We start from the raw sequence: 24,955 nt of genomic DNA on the forward strand, positions 1-24,955 counted from the left end.
CGATCCTTTAATGTTGATAAGGATCAGTTTTTCCCTAGAGAAGAAGATGAAGAAGTTCTCGGTCTTGAAGTACCATATCTAAGTGCTATCGGTGCTTTAATGTATTTAACCAACAATACAAGACCAGATATTGCTTTTGTAGTAAATTTATTCTCTAGATTTAGTTCCACTCCTATAAGGGGACATTGGAATGGGATCAAACACATATTTTGCTATCTTTGAGGCACACATAATTTGGGATTGTTTTACCGTATCCAAAGAAATGTCATCATTGTTGGATATGCAGGTGCAGGTTACTTATCTGACCCACATAAGGCCAAATCACAAAATGGTTATGTGTTCATATGGAGGCACATCCATATAATGGAGATCGAATAAGAAAACAGTGACAGCAACATCATCAAATCAAGCGGAGCTGATTGTATTATATGAGGTAGGGAGAGATTGTGTGCATTACGAGCAATGATTACATTCATCCAGAAAGAATGTGGGATGAGGCCCATCACTAGTGGGCCAATGGTCCTATATGAATACAACTCAGCATGTGTTGCTGAGATGAAGAAAGGATACATAAAGGAAGATCGTACAAAACATATTTTATCCAAATTCTTCTCTACCCATGAGTTGGATGAAGATGGCGAAATCAACATCCAATAGATCCGATCAAGTGATAATTTGGCTGACATGTTCACGAAGTCATTAAATCCAAAGAATTTTATGGAACTAGTATCAAGGTTTGGAATGTGCAGACTCAGAGACACTCGTTGATCTCAGAGGGAGCATCATACGCGTTGCACTCTTTTTCCCTTCGGTTAAGCTTTTATCCCACGGGGTTTTGCTTGACAAGGTTTTTAATGAGGCGGCATCAAGGCGTATAATGGGATCCATGGTTGCACTCTTTTTTTTTCCCCTTTTATCAGGTTTTTATCCTTTTGAGTTTTTTCTGACAAGGTTTTTAACGACACAACATACTTTCATCTCACATCAGTTTGAAGGTGAATATTCAAGGGGGGTGTTATGTATTGTTAAAATTACCTAATGTATTTATTTGTCTTGCAAGAAGTAGATTAAAACATCTACAAGATCATGTTCAGAATTTGAAAATGAAGGTGTATTATTAAGGTAAATAGTGTGTGAATTATCCACCTTCTTAACTCTTCTTCACTTTATATTTAAGATGACATAAATTAGTCAAGAATTAGGTGATCTTCTTAGCCTATAAATAGAGGCATTCTCCATTATAAATTTCACATACAAAAACAAGAGCAAGAATACCTCTTTAAGATTCTTGAGCTATCTTCCTCTTTCTTAATACTCAAAGTTATTTTTGATCTATTTATCAAGATTAAGTCATCTTATCTTAATCATTATAAAATCAAGATTAAGGCACTTTATCTTAGTCATTTCACAACACTTAGTCATTTCACAACACTTTCATTTTTCAAAAGTACCTATGGAATGTTTTTTGTTTTTTTGGAAATGAGTACTTTCAATATTTCTAAAAAAATTTAGAGCAAACGAACCAAACACATCAAATGATTACTTCTTTTTTTTGGAGGGAAAAAACTCAGAAATACTTCTTTGGACGAACCGAATATACCTTTTTATATTCGAATTGCTCATATTAATAAACGGTTGCTCATACGACTCTTTGTCTCCAAAAGTTGGCAAGTATGGGGAAGTATATACTATTAGGAAAATCTGGTATCAACTCACAATGATTTAATATATGATCATGTCCCCTATGCAATAATACAACTAATTCATACTTGATAGCCAAAAAATTTTGGCTTCTAAGTGTAGGATATTAATAATCTTAACACTCGCACACCTCCAGTACAGAGAAAGTGTGAAGTATTATTGAGCATGTATGTTACATTGTTCGGCGGGTGGAAAGAATGATAGTGATGGTGGTGGGACGAGACTATCGTTATAAGGTTTGAGCCACTGATCGGCTTCAATGAAATTAGAGATGTTGAGAAAAGGCGCAACTTGTGCGTCGTTAAGCGTCTGCTCGTAGGCCACTCTATTTGCTGCCATGGCTCCTGCTCCAGTGCACATATATTCTCCGTAGAATATGTTCCTGCGTGCAGTATTACGAGTTTAATGTATATTACTCGATCGATCGAGTACGTAGAAATGAATATACATGTACTTACTGGTCCCTTGTAGGATCGTTGAAGTCGTTCCATCCCTCTGAAGCAACGATATCGGTCATGGAAGTGTAGGCAAAGAGGACACGGGAAAAGGGCCTCCAGGCTCGGCCCAGCCACACTCTCCCGGTTCCTCCTATGGAGCACCTGTTGAACACATAACCTGTGTTGTCGTCGCTTGAGCTTCTCCCATGTGCAGTCACCACCCCATTTATCACCTTTGCTCCTGCCGGCACTTCCTTCGCTATTGATACCATTTCGCAGTTCTATGTATCATATATGAATCAGAAATGATCCAAGTAGTTATGTACTACTGGGACAATATTCACATCAAAAGTTGGGATATAAAAAGCCTAGCTATTGATATCATTTTCCAGTTCACAATATAATGTGTGCATCATAATCGATCCAAGTATTTATGTTCTATTGGAATAGTATCCTATATCGGAAGTTGGAATATAAAAACCTTGATATTGATATCATTTTGTAGTTGTGCGTAGTTCTGCGTGTCATGTATGCATCAGAAATGATCCAAGTAATTAGGTTCTATTAGAATAGTATCCCACATCAGAAATTGAGATATAAAAAATCCAGTATGTAAGTCCATGAATAACTACTCTTATTGCCAATTGATTTAAAATGAAATCACATTAAACTTATATGTTAAGTACACACCTCGTAGTAAGATCTTGCATCCCCGAAAATGAAGTCTATGGAGCCTTGTATAAAGCAATCCCTAAAGTAATGTCGTCCTCTGTCGTCATGAAGGGTATCTTGTGCCCCAAAGAACCCGCAACCCCAGAACGCGGCTGCGTCTCCTCCTACTCGGATAGCCACTGCTTGGGCCCCCACGTCTCCCGGGTTTGGAATTGGTGCCACATTCTGCACAAATTCATTTTTAATGTCTATTTATCCACATATAATTATGACGTCATTAGTTTTGTTCATTTTGACTATTTACCATGAAGCTTATGTTCTTGGCAACGAAATTGGAGGAGAAAACTTGGAGGGATGCGCAGTAGAAAGTTCCATGGGAAGAGTTGGCTGTGTCATTCCATACAATTGATGTTGACAAATATCCTTGTCCTTGCAATGTGATGTTTGGCTTGTTTCTACCAATTGTCACTTTCTCACTTCATCCACATTCCCAAGAAATAAAAACACATTAGAGCTCAAACGTTATCTCATCTATTTTAATAATACATGCTCCAATGGTGTATGTGTGTTTTTGGGTGGCGCAGGCAACATATTCCGCAAATCAAATGCAGAATATGTATTTTAATAGTAAATACTTTCCGTATTTGATTTGCATTAAACTTTACCTGCGTCTACAGGCTAAAGCACATGCGCCTCGAAATCTCCTTAATAAACTACAATTGTACAAATTTATTGAGATTATTATTGTTGATATTTAGCTCTTTCCTATGTTAGTTTAGTTGATATTATAGATAAGTAAGCAAACATCAGGGGAAGAGATTTAAGATCAATGACATGAACACATTGTTTCCAACCTAATTAGCACACACGTTTTTGAAGTGGGAAACTCTCCGAGACCGTCAGCTATTTGGAAACGGTCAACAATTCGGAAATAGAAAAACGCCCCAGAAACGGATTAGAAAGCCAACTATAAAGCCTTAATTCTATTTTTCCTTCTCTGCGACCAGCCTCCACCTCTTCCAAATGACTTCGGCAGTTTCAATACCTTTCTTTGTTTCTCCTTCCGACAAGTTTTTTCCATTAATAGGCTTTTTTTACGTGATTAGATTTATACGTATATGATAATGCCAAAATAGTAACAAAGAGTTTTAAAATGATATATAAGGTATACTAGTGTTTCTTCGCTGTTCTACTTTACTATTTTCTATATTCCAGTTTTACCGTTTCTGTTTCCCGTTTTCGTTTCCATCCTACTTAGTTGAATATGCATTAAAGTTAGCCTTTGGAAAGATATAAAGAAGTAGCTATCTTACTAGTAGACACCGGAGTTGATCCAGATGACGGTCCTCTTGGGGCTAAGGACGGGAACGGCGTCGATGGCAGCCTGAACTGACGTGAAGTTGCAACACCCGTTCCGGTCAACACATAGGAACGATGTCGTGTTGGTGTCCGGTGGCGGAATTCCTAGAGGGAACTCATCGCACATGTTCACATTGGCTTTGTTCGTACCACCGTGATGATGATGATGCCCATGCCCATGATGATGCTCACGATGATGATGTCCATGATGCCTCCCCGCCATACATGTTTCTCTTGATGGTTGCTCGATGGCGATTGATGATGAATTTATGATGGCCATAGATGAAAATAATATCAAACTCGCGAGATATGAACAAGTGCCAATGTTAAGGATGTCCATTTTGAATGTGGTTGCCTAAAAAGATGGAGATGTATATTATTTATACATTTTTATCTACATAGCTGCTTGGTATGATATATATGAAGACTGGCCCTTGAAGTGCAAGCATTAATTTGGTGACATGGCTTGGAACCCACTCTAATTTTCCATAGCCGACCTGTGTGTGCTTGCAAGAAAGAATTAAATAAACCTTGCTTAAAGGTGGAAGACAACTATTGGGTTGGGATAACGATATTTTGTACGTATGCGTCCAAAGTAAGTCAGTCTTTGAAACACTTTATTTTTGAAGTTTGGATTTTGCTATTGGAAGCGTGTCACTGTATCAAAGACAAAATGGTGGTTCTCATATAAAACCGAGGAGCTGTTCGGTTCATCAAGTGAAGTGGAGGCCACCGTCTAGAGAGTGGAACAAGATTAATATGAATGGGTCGGTGCGTGAGGGTAGGGCTTCGGTTGCGGATATTTTTAGGAATGCCGATGGTAATTGGGTGCGAAGCTATATTCATAACGTTCGCTCATGCTCGGTTCCCATGAGTCCATGACAGAGTTGTGGGGGATTGTTATTGGGCACTTCCTCGCTTGGAACCTTAGTTTTAGGAGGGTTTGCATAGAAACAGACTCGCTCTTAGTGACTTAGTTACTAGACAAACCTTTGGATCATTGCCACCCACTATTCAATCTGGTTGCTCACGCAACAGACTTTATTAGTAGGGATTGGCAATGGCAACTCCGCCATGTATTCCAAGAGGCCAACAAAGTCGCTGACTCCTTGAATTCTCTTGCATTTTATTTTCCACTTGGTGTTTCTGTTTTGGAATCGGCCCCAGAGTGTGTTATGTGTCTGATTGATACGGACTTGAGGGAACGGGTTACACCCCGTTTAATTTTATTATAACCCACTTTTCTTTTTAATTAATATGTACCGAAGGTCCGGACGTCTTTCTACCCAAAAAAGAAAAATAAAACCCTAGTTAGTTAGGGCAAATAAACGCGTTACTCCATAAATATGCAATCTTGTCAATCAATGCAGCAGCATAATCTTCCCTTCATGGCGTCGTCTTACATTCCCGGCGACTTATTGATCCTCATCCTAAGGCTACTCACCGTCAAAACCCTATTAAAACTAAAACGTGTCTGCAAATCCTGGAAAAACCTCATCGATTCAACCTCCTTCATACTCCATCATCTAGTCCAAACCCAAACCCAAACCCCCGCCATTCTCGTACACCAAGAACTCGCTAACTTCAGTTACATCCTCATAGATCCGAAGAATCACAGATTTTACAACACCATAACCGGCCCACACGGTATAAGATTTCCTCCAAACCCTACTGTTCCTTTCAATCTCCGGCCAATTAGCACTATTCACGGCGTTGTTTGTCTCTACGACTTTCACAATAAACTCCTCCTCTTATGGAACCCCTCCATCCACCGCCACGTCACCATTCCTCTCCCTGTAATCTGTCTCAATTTTGATCAACGAGGCCATTACTGCGGTTTCTGGATAGACCCATTTACCAAACAGTTTAAAGTTGTCATATTTTGCTTCAAAAGAAAGACATTTGCTTTGTATGTTTCCAAGAAGAAAGAATGGGTCCAATTTGCAATGAGCCCAGATGTGTACGCAAATTACTGTCAATCACCACAGGTGTTGATAGACAAAATTGCTTACTGGACTGCTACTAGCATAACGCGCCGTGTGTTCATAGTTTTCTATGATTTTGGTAAAGATGAATCTGGGAAGATTGATAAGTTGCCGAAAGTTAAGAACAAGAACATGCATGGGGGACTGAATGCGTATGTTTCTAAGTGGTGCGGTTTACTCGCAGTGGTGTATACCTACAAGTCTGATCTCTTTCTTTTTAGTGATTGTGAATGTGATGTATGGGTGTTGATGCTGAATGGATCATGGAGTAATGTGTCTAGTTTTAGACTGATTGAATGCGTGTCAAGAGTTTTTTGTGTTTTCGAGCTTGAAGATCAGAAAGAGTGGGTTTTAGCGTCAAATTGGTATGGAGAATTGCTGGTGTATGATCGTGAAGATAGAAAGTGCAGTCGGTTGGTCTCTTCGGAGAAGAAGTATGATTGGTCTGGTTGTACTAGTTTTGTTGGTGTGTTTCCTTTAGCTTATGACTTTGTGGAAAGTCTTGTTATACCTGATCACACGTGGTAATTGAATAGACTATCTTTTTAATCTATCTTATTTGTTTTAGCTAAAAATTAGCATATATCCCGTGCCATGTACGAGAATATTTTAATATATAAATTATAAATAATATGTTTTATAAAATATTTTATCATAGATGTAATATTTGATTAAGTTGTTAGATTTGATGAGATGATAAATAATTATTAGATAAAATAGTGATACACGGTGAATAGTACTACTATAATCCAAATAATATATAAAAATGACCCACTCTAAAAATTTAAACAAAAATTTAATTTATGAATAAAATATTTTATTTTTCTGAAAGTTTTTTTTAAAAATATTCTAAAAAAATTGTTTAATTTTTATACAATATAAAATATAAATTATGGTAGTTTTAAATCTTATGGAAGAAATGTAGTTTATAATATTATTCATTATATATTAAAATATATGTCTGTATATGTTTGATATAGTTATTAGGTGAAAATAATCTAAATTTATAAAAGAATTTTTTACATTTTAATTATTAAGTTATTTTTTTGAAGAATCATTTAAATTTAGTAATTAAATAGATTAAGATAAAATTATCTTTGAAATGTATTCCTATAAATGTGGGAGTTTATGTATAAATATTACTCTAATAAGAGATTTTCGGAATAATTTGTGTTATTAAATAGAAAATCGGTTAAGAATAATATCTGATTAATAAAAAATTATATATAAAATGCTAGCTTTAATATATAGGTGATGGAAAAAAGAAAAAATTAAATTAATAAAAATGAGAGATAATAGTGTGGCAAATAGTTGATGAACACATAATCAGCTATATGACCAAAACTCTTGAGAAGACTTTAAATAGGTTTATTTTAATATATAGTATATACATATGATAATGTCTAATATGAAAAGAGTACATTAATATAAAATATTTTATTTTACTGAAAGTGTTTTTAAAAAAGGTTGTCAGAAAAATAGATCCAATAATAAATTCAATAAGAAAATTATACCTGATAAATAATTGGCTAAATTAAGGAGAAATTGGTAAATTTAATATATATATGTTGTATTTATTTTATTAGATTTTATTGATCTCATAAATAAATATACTGTAATAAGAAATTCTAGGAACAATAGATGTTCTTAAATAGAAAATTTGTTAAGAATAAGACTTGATAAGATTTGAATAATAAAAAATAAATATCAAATTGTAGCTTATATATATATAGGTGATGGAAAAAAAATATTAAAATATTAATAAAGAACACATAAGTAATGATGGGGTCTAAACTCTTAAAAAAGTTTGAAATATTTTGGTTTAATATATATATTAAGAAGATTAAGATAGTGTATATTGATAAAGTTTTCATTAACACTTTTCTATTTATTTTTTTAATTAGATGATGATATTTTTTTTAATATTATACTATTATAAAATAAGAGAGATTATAGGAAATATCGTATTATAATAAAATTTTAAAAAATAAGATAAACTTCTTTTATAAATTATATGATATACATGAGACATATTTTTATAAACTAAATTTTTTATAAGATGAAAAATAAGTTTTATAAATTTATATCGTATTAGTTTATTAGGTATAATAAACTACAATAAAAATAAGATGAAAAATTATTTATAAATTATATGATATATATGAGATGTATTTTAATACAAAATATCTATAAATTTTATGTATAGAATAGATGTATTTTTATAATAAAATAATACAAAATAGTGCATATTGATAAAGTTTTCAATAACATCTTTTTACATTTTCCTTAGTTAGAATATGATATTTTAATTTTTTATATTGTACTATCATAGGATAAGAGAGATTATAGCAGATAAATTTTACGATAAAATAAAATAAAAATAAGATAAAATTCTTTTATAAATTATATGATATACATGAGACATATTTATATAATAAAATAACATAAAATAGTGCATATTGACACAATTTCCATTACACTTTTCTACTTTTTTTCAATTACAAGATAACTTTTAGTTGTTTTATATTGTACTATTATAAGATAAGAGAAAGTTTAGGAGATGTAGTTTTGAAATAAAATTTTATAAAAATAATATTATATTGTATTATCATATGATAAAGAGGATTCTAGAAGATATAATTTTACAATGAAAAAACTTTTTATAAATTTTATGATATACATGAGATGTATTTTTGTAATAAAATAATATAAATGGTGCAAATTAATATAATTTTCATTAACACTTTTTATGTTTTTTAATTAGAAGATGATCTCTTAATTACTTTATACTGTAATATCATAAGATAAGAGAGATTTAAGAGATGTAGTTTTAAAATAAACTGAACTAAAATAGAATCTTATAAAAAATAATATCATATTATATTATTATAAGGTAAGAGAGATATTAGGAGATATAATTTAATATTATATTGTATTATCATAAGATAAGATAGATTTTAGGAGATATGATTTTATAATAAAATGAAATAAAATATTCTAAACTTTTACATGGTCGTGCTATGCATAGAAAATAATATTTATATATTAAAATAATATTTATTTATAAATCACTATTATTTTAATATATTAAATAATTCTTATTAATATGTTAAATAAAATTATTTTTGTTTATAATCCTAGTGCATATCATTTATATTTTATATATTTTATTTATATCTCCTATTTAAAATCATTTTTATATTCTAGTGTATTATAGAATGGTGCATACTTGTTGATGATAGCCAAAATTATTTATTATAAGATATCATAAATAGTTTATTATAAAATATTATTTAATATTTATTTTTATTTATAAAAAATCAAAATTATATCTACTATTTTATAATATTATTTTTATAATATTATTTTATAGAATTATTTATAAAAATAATTCTTCTACAATTGGATATATATATTTTGTATATTAAAATAAAATTTCATAAAATCTATAAATACAATAAATAAACTAAAAATAAACAAGAGATATGATTTTATACACATACGTGAGATTTTATAAAATCTCTTATTAAATAGAAAATCGGTTAAGAATAAGATTTAATAAGATTTGATTAGTATATAAATAATATATATCCAATTATAGCTTTAATATATGCAAATGATAAAGAAAGGAAAAAATAAAATATTAATAAAGAGGAGAGAGAATAGTGTGGAAAATAGGAGATTGACACATAAGCAATTGTGGGGTCTAAACTCTTGAGAAGGCTTGAAATATTTTAGCTTTAATATATATTAAGATTAGAGGTAGTTGGGTCCATTATTTATAAATTACTAGTCGATCACCCTTGCCAAGCACGGGATTGGACTTATCAAATGCTAAAATAATTAGTAAAAAAATCAATATACGTAACTCTTATTGATAAAAGGATTATGATTAGATAAAAACATATCTTGCGTTGCGACTGAAAAAACCACTGCAATAGGCCTAAAATCCGGTGCAATAGACCTAATGAAGTAGGGTTGGTTCACGAATTAGCACTATAGTTTCATATATAAGATATTACGTTCGCACTATTAAAGTCTTTTTGCATTTCGTACCATAAGGTACATGCTTACTAAAAACTTCCTTGATAAATCTCTCTCTTTTTTTTGTAGACTAGGGGTCATATATCTATAAGTAACTGGTACAATTTTTGTGTGGGGTTGTATTATGTGGTTAGCTTTATGTAATACAAGTGAGGAAAGTTTGAAGAATGAGCCTATGTTACTCTCAGGAAGAGCACAAACATAATTAGATTCAATCAAGAATATTATTAGCTAATTTGATGTCTAAAACCTCTTTCAACATTAGTTGATCTCTGTCGCAAAAGGCTTTGAATTTGCAGAGTTTTGAACGTGTTTAGAAGTTTATAATCTTACATACTTAATACTAATTCATTCCTTGTTATACCAAGCTAGCCATATTAGCAAATATTTGTTTCTTACTATCGAGAATAAAGTTACAGCTACTGCAGCTAGAAGAATGGAAGCTAAGAGTGCAGTAGTCAGAAAATTTGTTCTGAATTTGCAAGGAACAACCCCTATATCGATAATTATTTAGAACCACCCAAATTTCATCATTTTCTTACCAGGAGCGACCCTTGGACGGATTCCGTCTAATTTACAGTTAAAAATGGTGAAATGTTTAAAATAGCCTTGTTAATTTCCAAAAAAAAATGCGCAAATATCCTTCTTCTTCCTCATTCTCTCAACCTTTCTTCAACGTAGCCCTGATTCCTCACTGCCTCCATACGAATCTCTCTCCACCTCCTACTCTTATTTCTTCTCTCGTCTTCCCTTCTTCACAACATGACTCTATTTAATCTTCTTCTTTCTTCACTCAATATGGGCGACAGAGGAGCTCGTGATTGGGTCCCTGTGAGACGTGATTCTCAATTGAACGGCGAGCTCCACCAACGTGTCTTCATCTTCTTCGGAAGAGGAATTGATGGCTCTGAAGAGATAATTGAGGCTCTTGAAATCAATCCAAGCCTAGATCTCAAACTCGACGTTGACCCGGAGATCGCTGGTGGGAGGAGGTGCGAAGGTGAAGGAAGGAGCGGAAGCCGCCGCCGCGGAGAGGAGAACGCTGCATCTAATTAGGCATCTAGAAACCGCAGACAAAATGAAGAAAGAATAAACAAAGACACGTAGTCTAAACTCATTTATACAATAATCATAATAAATTGTATAGCGGGTGTTGATATAGAGAAGGGAAAAGCCGAAAATATATGCTGTAAATGTTTGGATACATAATGATGATCATCCCAAAACCCAAACCAAAGCAAAAAATAACAAACTTATATAATTTTTTCTTCTTTCTATGCATATCTTCTCCTTCAAAGTTCAAAGATAAGATTAAGTTGATGATTTAACTCTAACAATCAAGTCCCATCCTTAAAGTTAACTAGGTATGAACCTCATCCTCCTCTTTAGGAACTATGAAATGTCCAAGGCTATACACTATATATATAAAGGAACAAAATTATTCCGTCTAAAATATATATTTAATGATTAAGAAAGTATTAATTGTACCCTTCATCAAAATTAGAAGTCAGATTCTGAAAACCAATGGAACATAAAGCATGTGTTGATTTCTTTCCATATTTACAGGCCACAACATCATCACCTACAATGACAAATAATTTACAACGTAGAAAACTATATGAAATTTACATCAAGGAAAATATGTTGGTTCATACGTAAAGAAGGTTTTCAAATCTCGATATCTATGATAGGAATCCATTAAATAATATGGTCAATAACGTGAGTTTTTGTTCAAAGATAAAAAAGTTAAATTTATATCAACTATGAGCTCCAAATATAACATCAAATTCCTAAATAAACATATCATATATTAAACTCTCTAATAAAGCAGAAGTAAGAACTTTGAAGAATTCATGATAACTTCTAATAATATTGGTTGTACAAAATCATTAATAACAAATCAAAAGTCATAATAACACCCATTGAAACAGTCAAATTACATATAGAGGGAGAGATAGGAACAAACCGACAGAGAAAGGGTGACGACGGATTATAGTTGATATGATTGGAATCAAGCTTTATACATATCAAAATTTAATGAACAATGAGGACACCTATAACAAGGAGGTGTCTAACCAGCAGAACATGCACAATCCAGTTGGACGTGTGAAGTCAGTACAATAGGCAACTATGTTCATAAAGTAATTATAAATTAAATTATATAATTAACACATGGAAATGAAAACGAACACGTCAAAATTTCATGCATGAGAAAAATTGTCACAAAATAATGAAAGAATCAATTTGACCTAAAAACAAGATTAAACAGGCCGGCGACAGAATCAAAGAAACTAAAAATCGCAACTCGTCTTGTAGAATAGTACGAGTAATCAAAATTAGAATACACAATATATAACAATAGAGAGATTGGTATGAGAAGAAGGTAATAGAAATAAACATATCGAACCAGACCTCGTATATGTCATATTGGTAGACCTCGTAGAAAAGTTTCAAACACAAACCTCTTGAGAATGGAGAATGACTTTCCCTTGAGAATATGACTCGAACTTGCAGTAAATCTTAACAAATGGTCATACTAATGTCTGGGATCGGAAAGACAAAATGGTATTTTAATCGACACCTCATAGAGAGATGAGTATTTTAAAACGTTTCGTGAATAAATTAATATTTAAGATGGACTCAGACGAGTAGTAAATATTTTATATTGTTAAAGGATAATCGATTTGGTTTAACAATTTTCTAAACAAGTTTTTACGAATTATAAACCTAAAAAGCGGTTCAATTAAGAACCATTCTTTCATCATCATAATTAACCTTTTGAAAATAAACATACTCTACCCATACAGTAAACAAATGTATAATATTGAATTGGATTGTTTGCAACAATGATAATTATTGTTTATTTGGTGCGTAAATAAGTACAACAATAATGGTAAATTTGTACTCCCTCCGTCCCATATTATTCTTCCCATTTCTTTTCGGTTCATTTTTCGTGCCACGTTTTGTGTCTTAAATATCTCTAATTATATGTCATTAAAAATTGTAAAATTTATATGTAGTTAAAGTACTCGTCAAGACGAATAAAATAAGATAATACATGACTATGTTTTTCCATATATATTGAGAGAAACCGAGAAGATTTCCTATGAATGTGAATAGTGCACTAAAATGAAATGGGAAGAACATTGTGGGACGGAGGGAGTAAAGAGAAAACGGGTACTGTAGCTAAGGATGCTCAGACTTTTACAGTGTACGGAAGCAGTGTGATATAGAACAAAGAATAAAATAAAGAAGTGGAAAAAAATTGTACTGGAGCATTGTAGATAAGCTCTTCACGCTTTTATAGATAGGTAGATAAGAATATTCATTAGATTATTTTCTAAAATTATATTTATTATATATATAGAATGGTTTATTATAGCTTATGTTATACATATCATTAACAATAAATACATGATATAATATCTAATAGGCGGTCAATAATATTATAAATATCGTAGGTATCTAGGCTTTAAAATTTTAGATGGAGAGCTATACAATCAAAGTAAATGGAAATTTATAACAAAATTACTCAATATGATATTATTATTTTTAATATCAGATAATCCTCAATTAAAACATACCTTACCCTTGTTCATTCTTGATTAAAACGTAAAGTAAATATCAATCAAAGTTATCTAACGTTAATCCATCAAAATTTGACGTATTTTTGTTAATTATCAATGTTAATCCATCAAAGTCATAGGCGAGAGGAGAGAAGAAAAGGAAATAATTTATACATTAAGATCTGATATTATTGTTAATTAATGTCTTTTATTATTTATTATTTTAGTCATAGAAGTGAACATGTTTTAATTATCAAACAATTATTCAAGTAATAATGAAATGAAATAATCTAAGTGACCGAGTCTTATTTTTAATGATGAAATCAAATATCTGAGTAATTAAATCTTATTTTTAAATTACAAAATCAATATAGAGAATCTATCTTTGAAGTATAAATCTAAAACTACCTTAAAAATAAAGATAAAAAATAATTAAATAACTGAAATATCTATCTTACTAATAACAAAATAATAATAAGACTTATTTTTAATAAAGTGGTGACAAATGTGGCTTATTTTTTATGAGATAATAGATGATATAGCTTGTTTAAAAACTCGACATATAGGCAAAATTAATGCTAGATTGACATGTATGATGTTTTAGTTTGGAGGAGATAGTAGGATGAATGATATTGCTTTAGTATGTAAATAGATATATTTGTATGGAATATAAGTAAAAAAATATAATTAATCTTAACACAAAAATTTGATGACAAATCTTCTATGATACGTATGAAAGAATCAAACCAAACAACACAAAAATTCAGAAAAAAATATGACTTCCAAAAATCTAAATATATTAACAGGCTTCCATGATACGTATAAAAGAATCAACCCATATAAAAACATTAAAACAAAAAAAATAAAAAAATCTTAGCACAATCATCTTCCATAATACGTCGGAATATTTCATCTTCCATATTTAATTCATATAACATAAAAATAAAGATTGAGTTTCCGAGAGGGGAACCTATCATGGGGAGCTGTTTGTATGATGAGGCCTGGTGTATGAGGAACATGTGGCTCAAATGGAAGGACGGAGTTTGCAGATACCAGTTCGGACGGGGTTATCAGATTGAGTTTTTGAGAGAGGAACCCGTGGAATTTGGCACTTGGTCTGAAATGTATATTCCTCCTGACATCGTCCCCGCGAGTCAGCACTTCCCGATCCCCGCCCCAGCTCATGCACGCACTTCTTCCCCCGCGTCTACCTTCGTTCCCGCGCCCGAGCAGACACATACATATTCCGACGCCGACGCAAGTGGCTCTGGTTCCCAGAGCTACTCAGATGAGCAGTTATGGCGGACTCAGATAGCACAACAGATGAGCCAGATGTATCAGCAGATGGGGGTTATGCTGACTACACAGAAGGAGATCCGCCAGGAGCGGCGGGAATTTCGAGCCAACATGTTGAGCATGCGTGAGGAGATGCAGCGCGATCAGGAGTTCCAGCGCCAACAATGGGTGATGCAGGATCAGCGGTGGGAGTACGCCAGAGAAAACTTCTACAACTCTTCTCCTCCTCCTGACGACGACGAGTTATTGGGGTGTCTTCTTCCTCTTCCCTTTTTCTATTGTGTCCTCTTTTGCTGCATTGAGGACAATGCGCGGTTCAAGTGTGGGGAGAGGAGTTGACTTGTTTGGGTGATAACTTTTGCTGATGTTTTGTTGTTTTCAGTCGTTCAAGTACTTTTGCTGATGCTTTGTTATTTTGAGTCTATCGAGTCTATATCAGGATATTTCTTTGATTTTTTATTTTATTATTAAAAAAATAGGGAAAAAATCAGAAAAACCCGGGAGAGTAAGAAGTGAATGGATCGGAAATGGGGACTCCAATAAAACAAATAAATAAACAAAAGAACCAGGCAAGTAAAAACGGAAAAAAGGAAAAGTGGGTGCCTGAAAAGAAAAGAAAATATAGTTCCTACCACTTTAGAGAATTCTGGTAAAAACCTGAAAGGGCACCAGGATTACATGATTTGTGATTATTTGACTACTTGGTTAAATTGATTGCATTATTTATTGGCGTTGGAGACATAAGAAGGGAGTTGAAGGATTGTTTCGGGTTTTAGGATTCACCAAGGAGGGATAAGAAGTTAGTAATTGGCCTTTTATTCTTCTATTTTGAGCTTATTGACATCCATACTTCACATGCTCATCTTTTGCTATTTCATGAGATTTGTTACACATTATTGGTGGTTGTATTAGATTCTAGGATTAGATTTATATTCTTGGAGTTTGATGCATATTGTTGTGGTTGTGCTATGCGGGTTTCTTGATTGGGATTGGTGGTTGTGATGTATGGTTTGATGATATTGATTAGTGGTTTAGGACATTAATTGAAGAGGAGGTATAAGAAGTGTGTAAGCGAGTGGGTGACTCGATTTTTATCTTCATTATTATGCATATACCCTTACCCTTAGAGGAGATTAGGAGTCCACTTGTGCTTATTGCGCATCACTTGGTTCGATTTGATTATTATCATGGAGTGGTGACATATGAAGTGGAGACATAAGGAGGGATTTGGGTAGGTCATCATGGAGAGATAAGGAGATAGATTGGAGTTAGGATAGTGCTCGTTTACATTTGGTGTTCGGAGTATAGTCGCTATCTCTACGCTTACTGCAGACCTTTGTGCTTATAGGAGGAGTGAGTTTTATTTTGCTTACTGGAGGACGAGCAAGGTCTAAGTGTGGGGAAGTTTGATCGGACCTTGTTATATGGGGTTAACTAGCGACTATCAGACTAGGTTTAGTGGTATTTAGGTGCTTAACAAGTGGTATGCCCGGAATCCGGTTTGGAGTTCATTTATGGATTAGTGGGATGCTCGTAAGCGTTTTTAGTGGTTTTATTATGGAGATCCCGCTTGTGCTCACTTTTTGTGCATTCGGGATGGAGCTAGATGAAGTATGCCGCGCCTACACCCCAGGAGAAGCTGAGAGACAAAGTCGAGCTGCCTCGACGCTTGCAAAAGCCAGAAGTTCGTCTCAGGTGCAGAAGTCACGACTGAGATGGAGGCTCACGACCGAGATTCAGCCTCAGACAAGGTAGTCACGATCAAGACTAAGCCGCATATGAGATGTCACGATCGTGACCAATGAAGAGCGGATGAACTGGACCAATATCACGATCGTGACCACTGTTTCACGGTCGTGACGTGGATACGGATTGCCCAGATTTGAAGATTTTATTTTGATATTTTATTAGTTATTTCCACATATTTTCATTTGTTTACATTTATTTTAATTTCTTTTTATTAGAGATTATATAAGGTTTAGAAAATTAGGTTTTAGCATTGATTCTTTTACGTAGAAATTCAGTAGTAGCCAGAGAAAGCTTCACATTTGTTCCATCGTTCGCTCATCTCCCCTGGTTCGTTTTCCCATCATCATTCATTGTTATTCATTGCTTTCTATGGCTATTTCTATCTAAATTCATCATAGTTCACTTCTAAGGTTGAAGCCATTGTTCTAGGTTAGTTGTGAGAATTCAAACACTTATGTTCTAATTTTAAATTTAGGATTGTTTCATAATCTCTTGTGCTTCATATTATCATTGATTGATCTTAATTTTATCTAGGTTGCAAACTAGGTTGGTTATTATCCGTCATATTGCTATGCTAGATAACTCGATTTTAAAAGTCTTGTCTTTAGGTAGCGAGCATGATTTGCATAGACTATTTGCGAGTGCTTATTGTGTAGAGATTGTGAACTTGTGTCGAGTATCGGCGATTTGCCAATGGTATTGCACAAGCCTACTTATCTTTGATCTTCATGTTGTTGTGCTTTTGAATCTTGGGATTTCCATGGTTATTGCATAATAAGGGTTTCTAGGACTATTTGGACTAATTGCTTATTACAAACAAAGAGTAGGACAACCGGATTAAACAATCTAGAATATAAGTTATTAGGATTCGATGATCAACATTCTATTTGAATAATGCGCTGATGCTAGAGGAGTGAGCTTTTTACCCATAATTGTTTACAAACCAATCATCATATTCCTTTCGTACTTATTGAATTTCTTAGTTATGAAAATCAAATAAAAAAACCAATTGGTTACTACATGGTTGCATAATTGGAAATAAACTGTCTTTCTAGCTCTCTTGGGATTCGACCCCTACTTCCCACTTTACTAGGGAATTGAGTTGGGTATATTTGATAGACATAACGACTTTAGTCTCATCAAGGATCTTGTCAACTGGGTTGCTCACCGTCGCGACTCGCACCTGATAAAGGCTATGGTCCATGCTCACGAAATGGTTTGTAGCCTGGGGGAGGGTGGCGTGGCGAGTCTCCTAGATACCCTCGCTGAGTGGTGCATGGATGACAGGTTCAAGGTGTCCAAATCTTACGAATCCCTCCGCCCTAGAAGACTCGTGGTGAAGTGGGCTAAGGTTGTGTGGACGGCGCACTCTATGCCCAAGCACTCCTTCACCCTCTGGCTCGCTTCGCTCAGGAAGCTCTCTACGTACGACAGGCTTTCCTTCCTCAGAGTCGACCCTACTTGTCGGTTGTGCGGTTCTGCCTTGGAGAGCCATGGTCATCTGTTCTTTGAGTGTTCCTTCTCCTCCACTGTTTGGCAGGCCGTATGCAACAAGTTCCGCCTCCCGAGCACGTTGTCCGCTCTTCAGAGATGCCTCTGTTGGGTGCGCCGCAATGCCCCTGTGGATGTCTGCTCTTCCAGGGCCCAAATGTATGCCCTTGTTGTAACGGTCTACCTTATCTGTCATGACAGGAACGCGCTAATATTCTACGACAACCCCATTCCTGTTGAGGTCGTCACTCGCCTGGTTATTATGCACGTTTACCGATTGCTTCATGACATATTTTCTTATATGTCGGTTAGGGCACTCTAGGGGGTGAAGGGGTACTCTTTCCTTTGTGTTGGGTTTTTTTCCCTTTGGGGTTTTACCACATGGAGGTTTTGATGAGGCCCGGGGTATTCTTCCCTGCTCGGATAGCTGCTCCCCCTCCATGCTTACTGGTTTCTCGGATTTCACTTGTTTCTCTCTGATCTTGGCATAGTATGGAAGGTTTGCATGTCTGTCCATGTATGCCCTCCTTTGTCTATTTGACTCTCTTGTGTGTTTGTTTTCCCGTTTTGCTTCCTCTTTTTGAGGACATATTATTAATCGAATTAGTTTTAAACAAAAAAAAAGATCAGTAGCCTCGTCATGAGATTCCTCGTATTTAGCGTCGATGCTAGGGATTTTTTCCTCCGCTACTTTTTTACTCTTTTGAAACCCTAACTTCACCAGCCGCCTCCTTCACTCTATGGAGCCCATACCTGCAGTTAGAGAAGACCGAGTGAGATCTTTGACGAGAAGCACCACCTCTATCTGTCCGTGGACATTGTTATTGCAATTTCAGCAAAAAAAATCATGTGTTCTTATCAGAGATCTTGGTCGCAAAATTGATCCAGATCGAGAAGGTACAACGACATATGGAGATGTGGCTACTTATGGAAAGAGTGTCATCAGGAGTGCCATATCAAGAGGCATCCAAACTCCGGAGAAAAGCATCAATCGGGATCTAATTCCATTCACATATTTGTGCTCTCAATAGTCGATCTACGTGGTAGGATCTGATTTCAATTCCTTCAATTGTTTATTATTCAGAGAATGCACCGCGGGTGACTTATGACCTCTCCCACTTTCTTTCCTTAGTTTTCCTCTGCCCTTCCTCTGGCAGGGTGGTATCTCCCACTGTCATCCTTCTATTTCCACCCCCGCGCCAAAACCTCTGCCCCCTCCCTAGGCCATCATCTTGCCTCTTCATCTTCTCCCTCTTCTTCTCTTCCCCCACGCCCTCCTACTTCCAAACTCCTTCCATCCCCCTCTGTTAACCCTCAAACTCCCCCCCCCCATGTTTCCCATTTTATTTCGACTATTCCCTTGGTGGTAACAACAAACTACTTTTCAAAGATTAACTTCACTCCTACTGAGGCCAGAGGTAATGAACTTCGGAAGTGGTATTTACAACTTCACTCTCATAGGTTTGAGCCTACAACTTGTATGAATCATTGCAACCATATTTCTATTTTTTTTTCATATCCATAGGTTTGAGACCAGTCGTGATATTATACTCACCAAAACTAGAATCGCTAAGCTGAAGAAGGAATCGCATCCAGGTGACATGCCTTATCAACAATTAATCAAGCATCATGGTTAAAGGTCTTACCTTAATACATTCTTTTCAGTGCATTCTTGTGTCATTTAACTTCTCACATACTCTATTCAATATACTCATTGCTTCATTTCTTGTCGTATTCAGCCAACAAAGATCATATCCAAAGACGTGTTGAAAATAGCTATGTGCATTCTAGATTTAACTGTGGATCGTTTGCGCTTGACATTGACTTATGATTACCTACTGAGCTATTACGTATATATAGATAATTCATTAGGACAAATTTGGCCATAAATAAGTGAAATTAAAGGATTCAAAAATCTCAAATCTATAAATTCTTGGAAAAGACGAGTAATAAACCTCAAGCAAGAACTTTATTAGTTTCACTCCACATTCATTTCCATATAATGATGTTAATTATTATCCTAAATATTTAAAAACAACCTAACAACAGAATCATAATAGCCCACTGAAACTCTGAACTTGAACTGTTGATTCTGTTGGATTACAAAGTACTTTATTATCTCTCTCTATTCATATAGACTTCATCATGACTGTTGATTAGACCAAAGTCATTATGTCTATCAAAGATACCCAACTAAAGAATCCACTAGTAAAGTGGTAAGTAGGGGTCGAATCCCAAGAGAGCCAGAACGATAATTTATTTCCAATTATGAAACAAAGTATTAACAATTGGGGGTTTATGTTTGTTTCTAAATAACTAAGCAATTAAACAAGTATGAAAGCAATATGTTGGTTGGTTTGTAGACAATTATGGGTAAAAATCTCACTCCTCTAGCATCTACGCATTATTTAATTGGAATGTTGGTCATCGAATTCTAATTACTTATATTCTGAATTGGTTAATCCGGTTGTCCTACTCTTTGTTCGTAAATAGCAACTAGTCCAAATAGTCCTAGAAACCCTTATTATGCAATAACCAAGGAAATCCCAAGATTCAAAAGCACAACAACATGAAGATCAAAGATAAGTAGGCCTATGCAATACCATTGGAAAACCGCCGATACTCGACACAAGTTTATAATCTCTACATAATAAGCACTCGCAAATAGTCTATGCAAATCATGCTCGCTGCCTAAAGACAAGACTTTTCAAACCGAAATATCTAGCCTAGCAATATGAAGGATAATAATCAACCTAGTTTGCAACCTAGATAAAATCAAGATCAAACAATGATACTAATAAGCACAAGAGATTATAAAACAATCCTGAAATTAAACTTAGAACATAAGCGTTAGAATTCTCACAACAAACCTAGAACAATGGCTTCAACCTAAAGAGTGAACTATGATGAACTTAGCCAGACATAGCCATCGAAAGCAATGAATAATAATGAATGATGATGGGAAAACGAACCAGGGGAGATGAGTGAAGATGGAACAAAGGTGGAAGCATTCTCTGGCTGCTACTGAATTTTACGTAAATGAAAGAATGAATGAATGAAAAATAAAATATCTAACCTAATTTTCTAAGCCTTATATAGTCTCTAATAAAAGGGAATAAAAATAAATAAAAACAAATCAAAAGATGTGGAAATAACTAATAAAATCTCGGAATAAATCTTCAATTCTGGGTCGTCCGTGTCCGCGTCACGACCGTGACACAGGGGTCATGATCGTGATCTTGGTCTAGTTCTCCGTTCTGCATTGGTCACGATCATGACAGAGCCTCTCGGTCGTGACACCTCAACTGTGGCTAAGTCATGGTCGTGACATCTCTGTCTCGGTCGTGATAAATTCTCCTGAGGCTGAATCTCGGTCGTGATCCTCCATCTCGGTCGTGACTTCTTCTCCTGAGATGGACTTCTAGCTTCTGCAAGCGCCGAGACAGCTCGGCTTCGCCTCTCGGCTTCTCCTGGGGTGTAGGCGTGGCATACTTCATCTAGCTCCATTCCGAATGCACTAAAAGTGAGCACAAGCGGGATCTCCATAATAAAACCACTAAAAACCGCTTACGAGCATCCCGCTAATCCATACATGAACTCCAAACCGTATTCCGGGCATAACACTCTTTAAGCACCTAAACACCACTAAACCTAGTCTAATAGTCGCTAGTTAACACCATATAACAAGCTCCAATCAAACTTCCCCACACTTAAACCTTTCTCGTCCTCGAGTAAGCAAAATAAAACTCACTCCTCCTATAAGCACAAAGGTCTGCAGTAAGCGTAGAGATAGCGACTATACTCCGAACACCAAATGTAAACGAGCACTATCCTAACTCCAATCTATCTCCTTATCTCTCCATGATGACCTACCCAAATCCCTCCTTATGTCTCCACTTCATATGTCACCACTCCATGATAATAATCAAATCGAACCAAGTGATGCGCAATAAAGCACAAGTGGACTCCTAGTCTCCTCTAAGGGTAAGGGTACATGTATAATGATAATGAAGATAAAAATCGAGTCTCTCACTCGCTTATACACTTCTTATACCTCCTCTTCAACTAATGTCCTAAACCACTAATCAATGTCATCAAACCATATATCACAACCACAAATCCTAATCAAGAAATCTGCATAGCAGAACCACAACAATATGCATCCAACTCCAAGAAATAGAAATCTAATCCTAGAATATAATACAACCACCAATGATGTGTAACAAATCTTATGAAATAGTGAAAGGGTGAGCATGCGAAGTATGGATGTCAATAAGCTCAAAAATAGAAGAATAAAAGGCTAATTACTAACTTCTTATCCCTCCTAGGTTAATCCTAAAACCCGAGACAATCCTTCAACTCCCTTCTTATGTCTCCAACTCCAATAAATGATGCAATCAATCTAACCAAGTGGTCAAACAATCACAAGCCATGTAATCCCGGCGCCCTTTTGGGTTTTCACCAAAATTCTCTAAAGTGGTAGGAACTATTTTTCTTCTTCTTTTTCTTTCTTTCTTTTCATGCACCCACCTTTCCTTTTTATCCATTTTTACTTGGTTGGTTATTTTGTTCTTTTTATTTATTATATTTTTTTGGAGCCCCCTTTTTCGATCCATTCACTTCTTACTCTCCTGGGTTTTTCTGATTTTTTTTCTTTTTCTTTTTAATAATAATAAACTAACAGTTCAAAGAAATATCCTGGTACAGACTCGATAGATAGAATACAACAAAACACATCAGCATAGTAGACTCAAGACCATAAAAACATCAGCAGAATAGCATAACACCAGAAACGTCAGCCGAAAGCACCTAAACAAGTCAACTCCTCTCCCCACACTTGAATCGCGCATTGTCCTCAATGCAGCAAAAGAGGACACCATAAAAAGGGAAGAGGAAGAAGACAAGTGGAATGTTGGGGTGTTATCTCTGTCGTGAAGAGCATGGGGATGATGGTCGACAGTATCACGATCGTGACACAGTGTCACGATCGTGACACGGGTAGCTGAGGTAGGTGATCGTCGTTTTTCCTCCTCCAATGACTTCCAGATGCTGGTTTCGCGATTTTCCTGTAAAAGAAAACAAAAACAAAACAGAATAATGGGATAAAAGTCAGCAGTACTCCCTCGGGTTGCCTCCCGATCAGCGCCTTAGTTATTGTCGTGGCACAACGTAGTCTAGCTTCTCAATTGACCGTCACGGGCTCCTCAAGAGCCATCTCTTCAATTACCTAGTTGGAGAAACTTTCATGATAAGGTTTTAACCTTTGACCGTTCACTTTGAAAATGTTATGGTTTCTCTGGTCGAAAAGCTCCACCGCCCCATGAGGAAAGATGCGGGCTATCACATAGGGCCCGCTCCATCTAGAACGCAGCTTTTCTGGGAAGAGTTGAAGGCGTGAGTTGAGTAGGACCTTGTCCCCCTCATTGAAAGCCTTGCGCAGTATGTGATTGTCATGCCACGCTTTGGTCTTCCCTTTGTATATCGTCACGTTCTCGTACGCTTCTCGGCGTATCTCTTCCAGCTCATGCAGTTTCCAGTGCTCACGGGCTTCATTTATCTCCATATTACATTTCTGAACCGCCCACCATGCTTTATGCTCGAGCTCCACTGGCAGATGACATCCTTTTCTGAACACTAGATGGTATGGGGACATCTCGATGGGTGTTTTGAATGCGGTGTGATAGGCCCATAATGCGTCATCAAGGCGGAGACTCCAATCTTTCCTATTTGGAGCAACTGTTTTTTCCAGCACCCCCTTGATTTTTCGATTGGAAACTTCGGCTTGACCATTGCTCTGCGGGTGGTACGTTGTAGAGATTTGCTGAGTTACTCCATATTTCTTTAGTAGAGCGTTGACCGTCTTATTACAGAAGTGGGTACCCTGATCGTTGATAATGGCCCTGGGAATTCCAATCTAGCAAAAAAAATCTCCTTAAGGAAACCTGCAACTACTTTTGAATCATCAGTTCTGGTGGCTTTTGCTTCCACCCATTTGGAAACATAGTCCACCGCAAGCAATATATATAGATTCCCAAAAGAGTTAGGAAAAGGTCCCATAAAGTCTATGCCCCAAACATCGAAGATCTCATAAAAGACCAACGGTGTTTGTGGAATTTCATTCCTTCGGGATATTTTCCCTACCCGATGGCACCTATCACAAGTTTGACAAAAAGCATATGCATCTCGAAAGATGTGTGGACAAAAGGAATCAGTGTCAAGTACCTTTCTAGCAGTTTTATTAGGCCCGAAGTGCCCCCCACATGCATAAGAGTGACAAAAAGAAAGGACAGATTGTACCTCGTTATCCGGGAGGCATCACTGGATTACCTTATCCACGCAATGCTTCCACAAGTAAGGATCGTCCCATACATAATATTTCGCTTCACTCTTGATTTTGTCGCGTTGAGCCTTCATGTAGTTAGGAGGAAACTCCTCGCAAACTAGGTAGTTCACAATGTGTGCGTACCATGGCTTGAGGGAGCGGAGAGCAAGCATTTGAGCTTCGGAGGCATACATAAGTGATTCTGGGGTCAGGTCACGGTCATGATGGTGTGTCACGGTCGTGACATCTGGATCGGACTTCTCTGAGGGCGATTCACGATCATGATAAAAATCGTGACAATTTGTCACGGTCGTGACATGTTGTCTCGACCAA

The 24,955-nt window shown here is 35.6% G+C and overlaps 2 protein-coding genes across 2 annotated transcripts; one reads left to right on the top strand and one right to left on the bottom strand.

Moving 5' to 3' along the window:
- Positions 1 to 1,191: 1,191 nt before the first annotated feature.
- Positions 1,192 to 4,392, bottom strand: LOC141248829 (uncharacterized). The gene is made up of 8 exons (XM_073669462.1): positions 4,124 to 4,392; positions 3,115 to 3,286; positions 2,829 to 3,035; positions 2,160 to 2,419; positions 1,878 to 2,083; positions 1,601 to 1,688; positions 1,276 to 1,332; positions 1,192 to 1,216 (listed from the first exon to the last, which is right to left on the bottom strand). Exons 1-8 carry the CDS (start codon positions 4,390 to 4,392, stop codon positions 1,192 to 1,194), a joined length of 1,284 nt encoding a protein of 427 aa, XP_073525563.1.
- A 1,123-nt stretch (positions 4,393 to 5,515) lies between these two features.
- LOC141248830 (uncharacterized) lies at positions 5,516 to 6,682 on the top strand. Its single transcript, XM_073669463.1, has one exon. The coding sequence runs from the start codon at positions 5,516 to 5,518 to the stop codon at positions 6,680 to 6,682; it is 1,167 nt and encodes a 388-aa protein (XP_073525564.1).
- Positions 6,683 to 24,955: the final 18,273 nt, after the last annotated feature.

The sequence above is a fragment of the Phyllobates terribilis genome, unplaced genomic scaffold (assembly GCF_046119375.1).
Source record: "Phyllobates terribilis strain yellow unplaced genomic scaffold, ASM4611937v1 Scaffold_4100__1_contigs__length_65060, whole genome shotgun sequence".
Classification (NCBI taxonomy): domain Eukaryota; kingdom Metazoa; phylum Chordata; class Amphibia; order Anura; family Dendrobatidae; genus Phyllobates; species Phyllobates terribilis.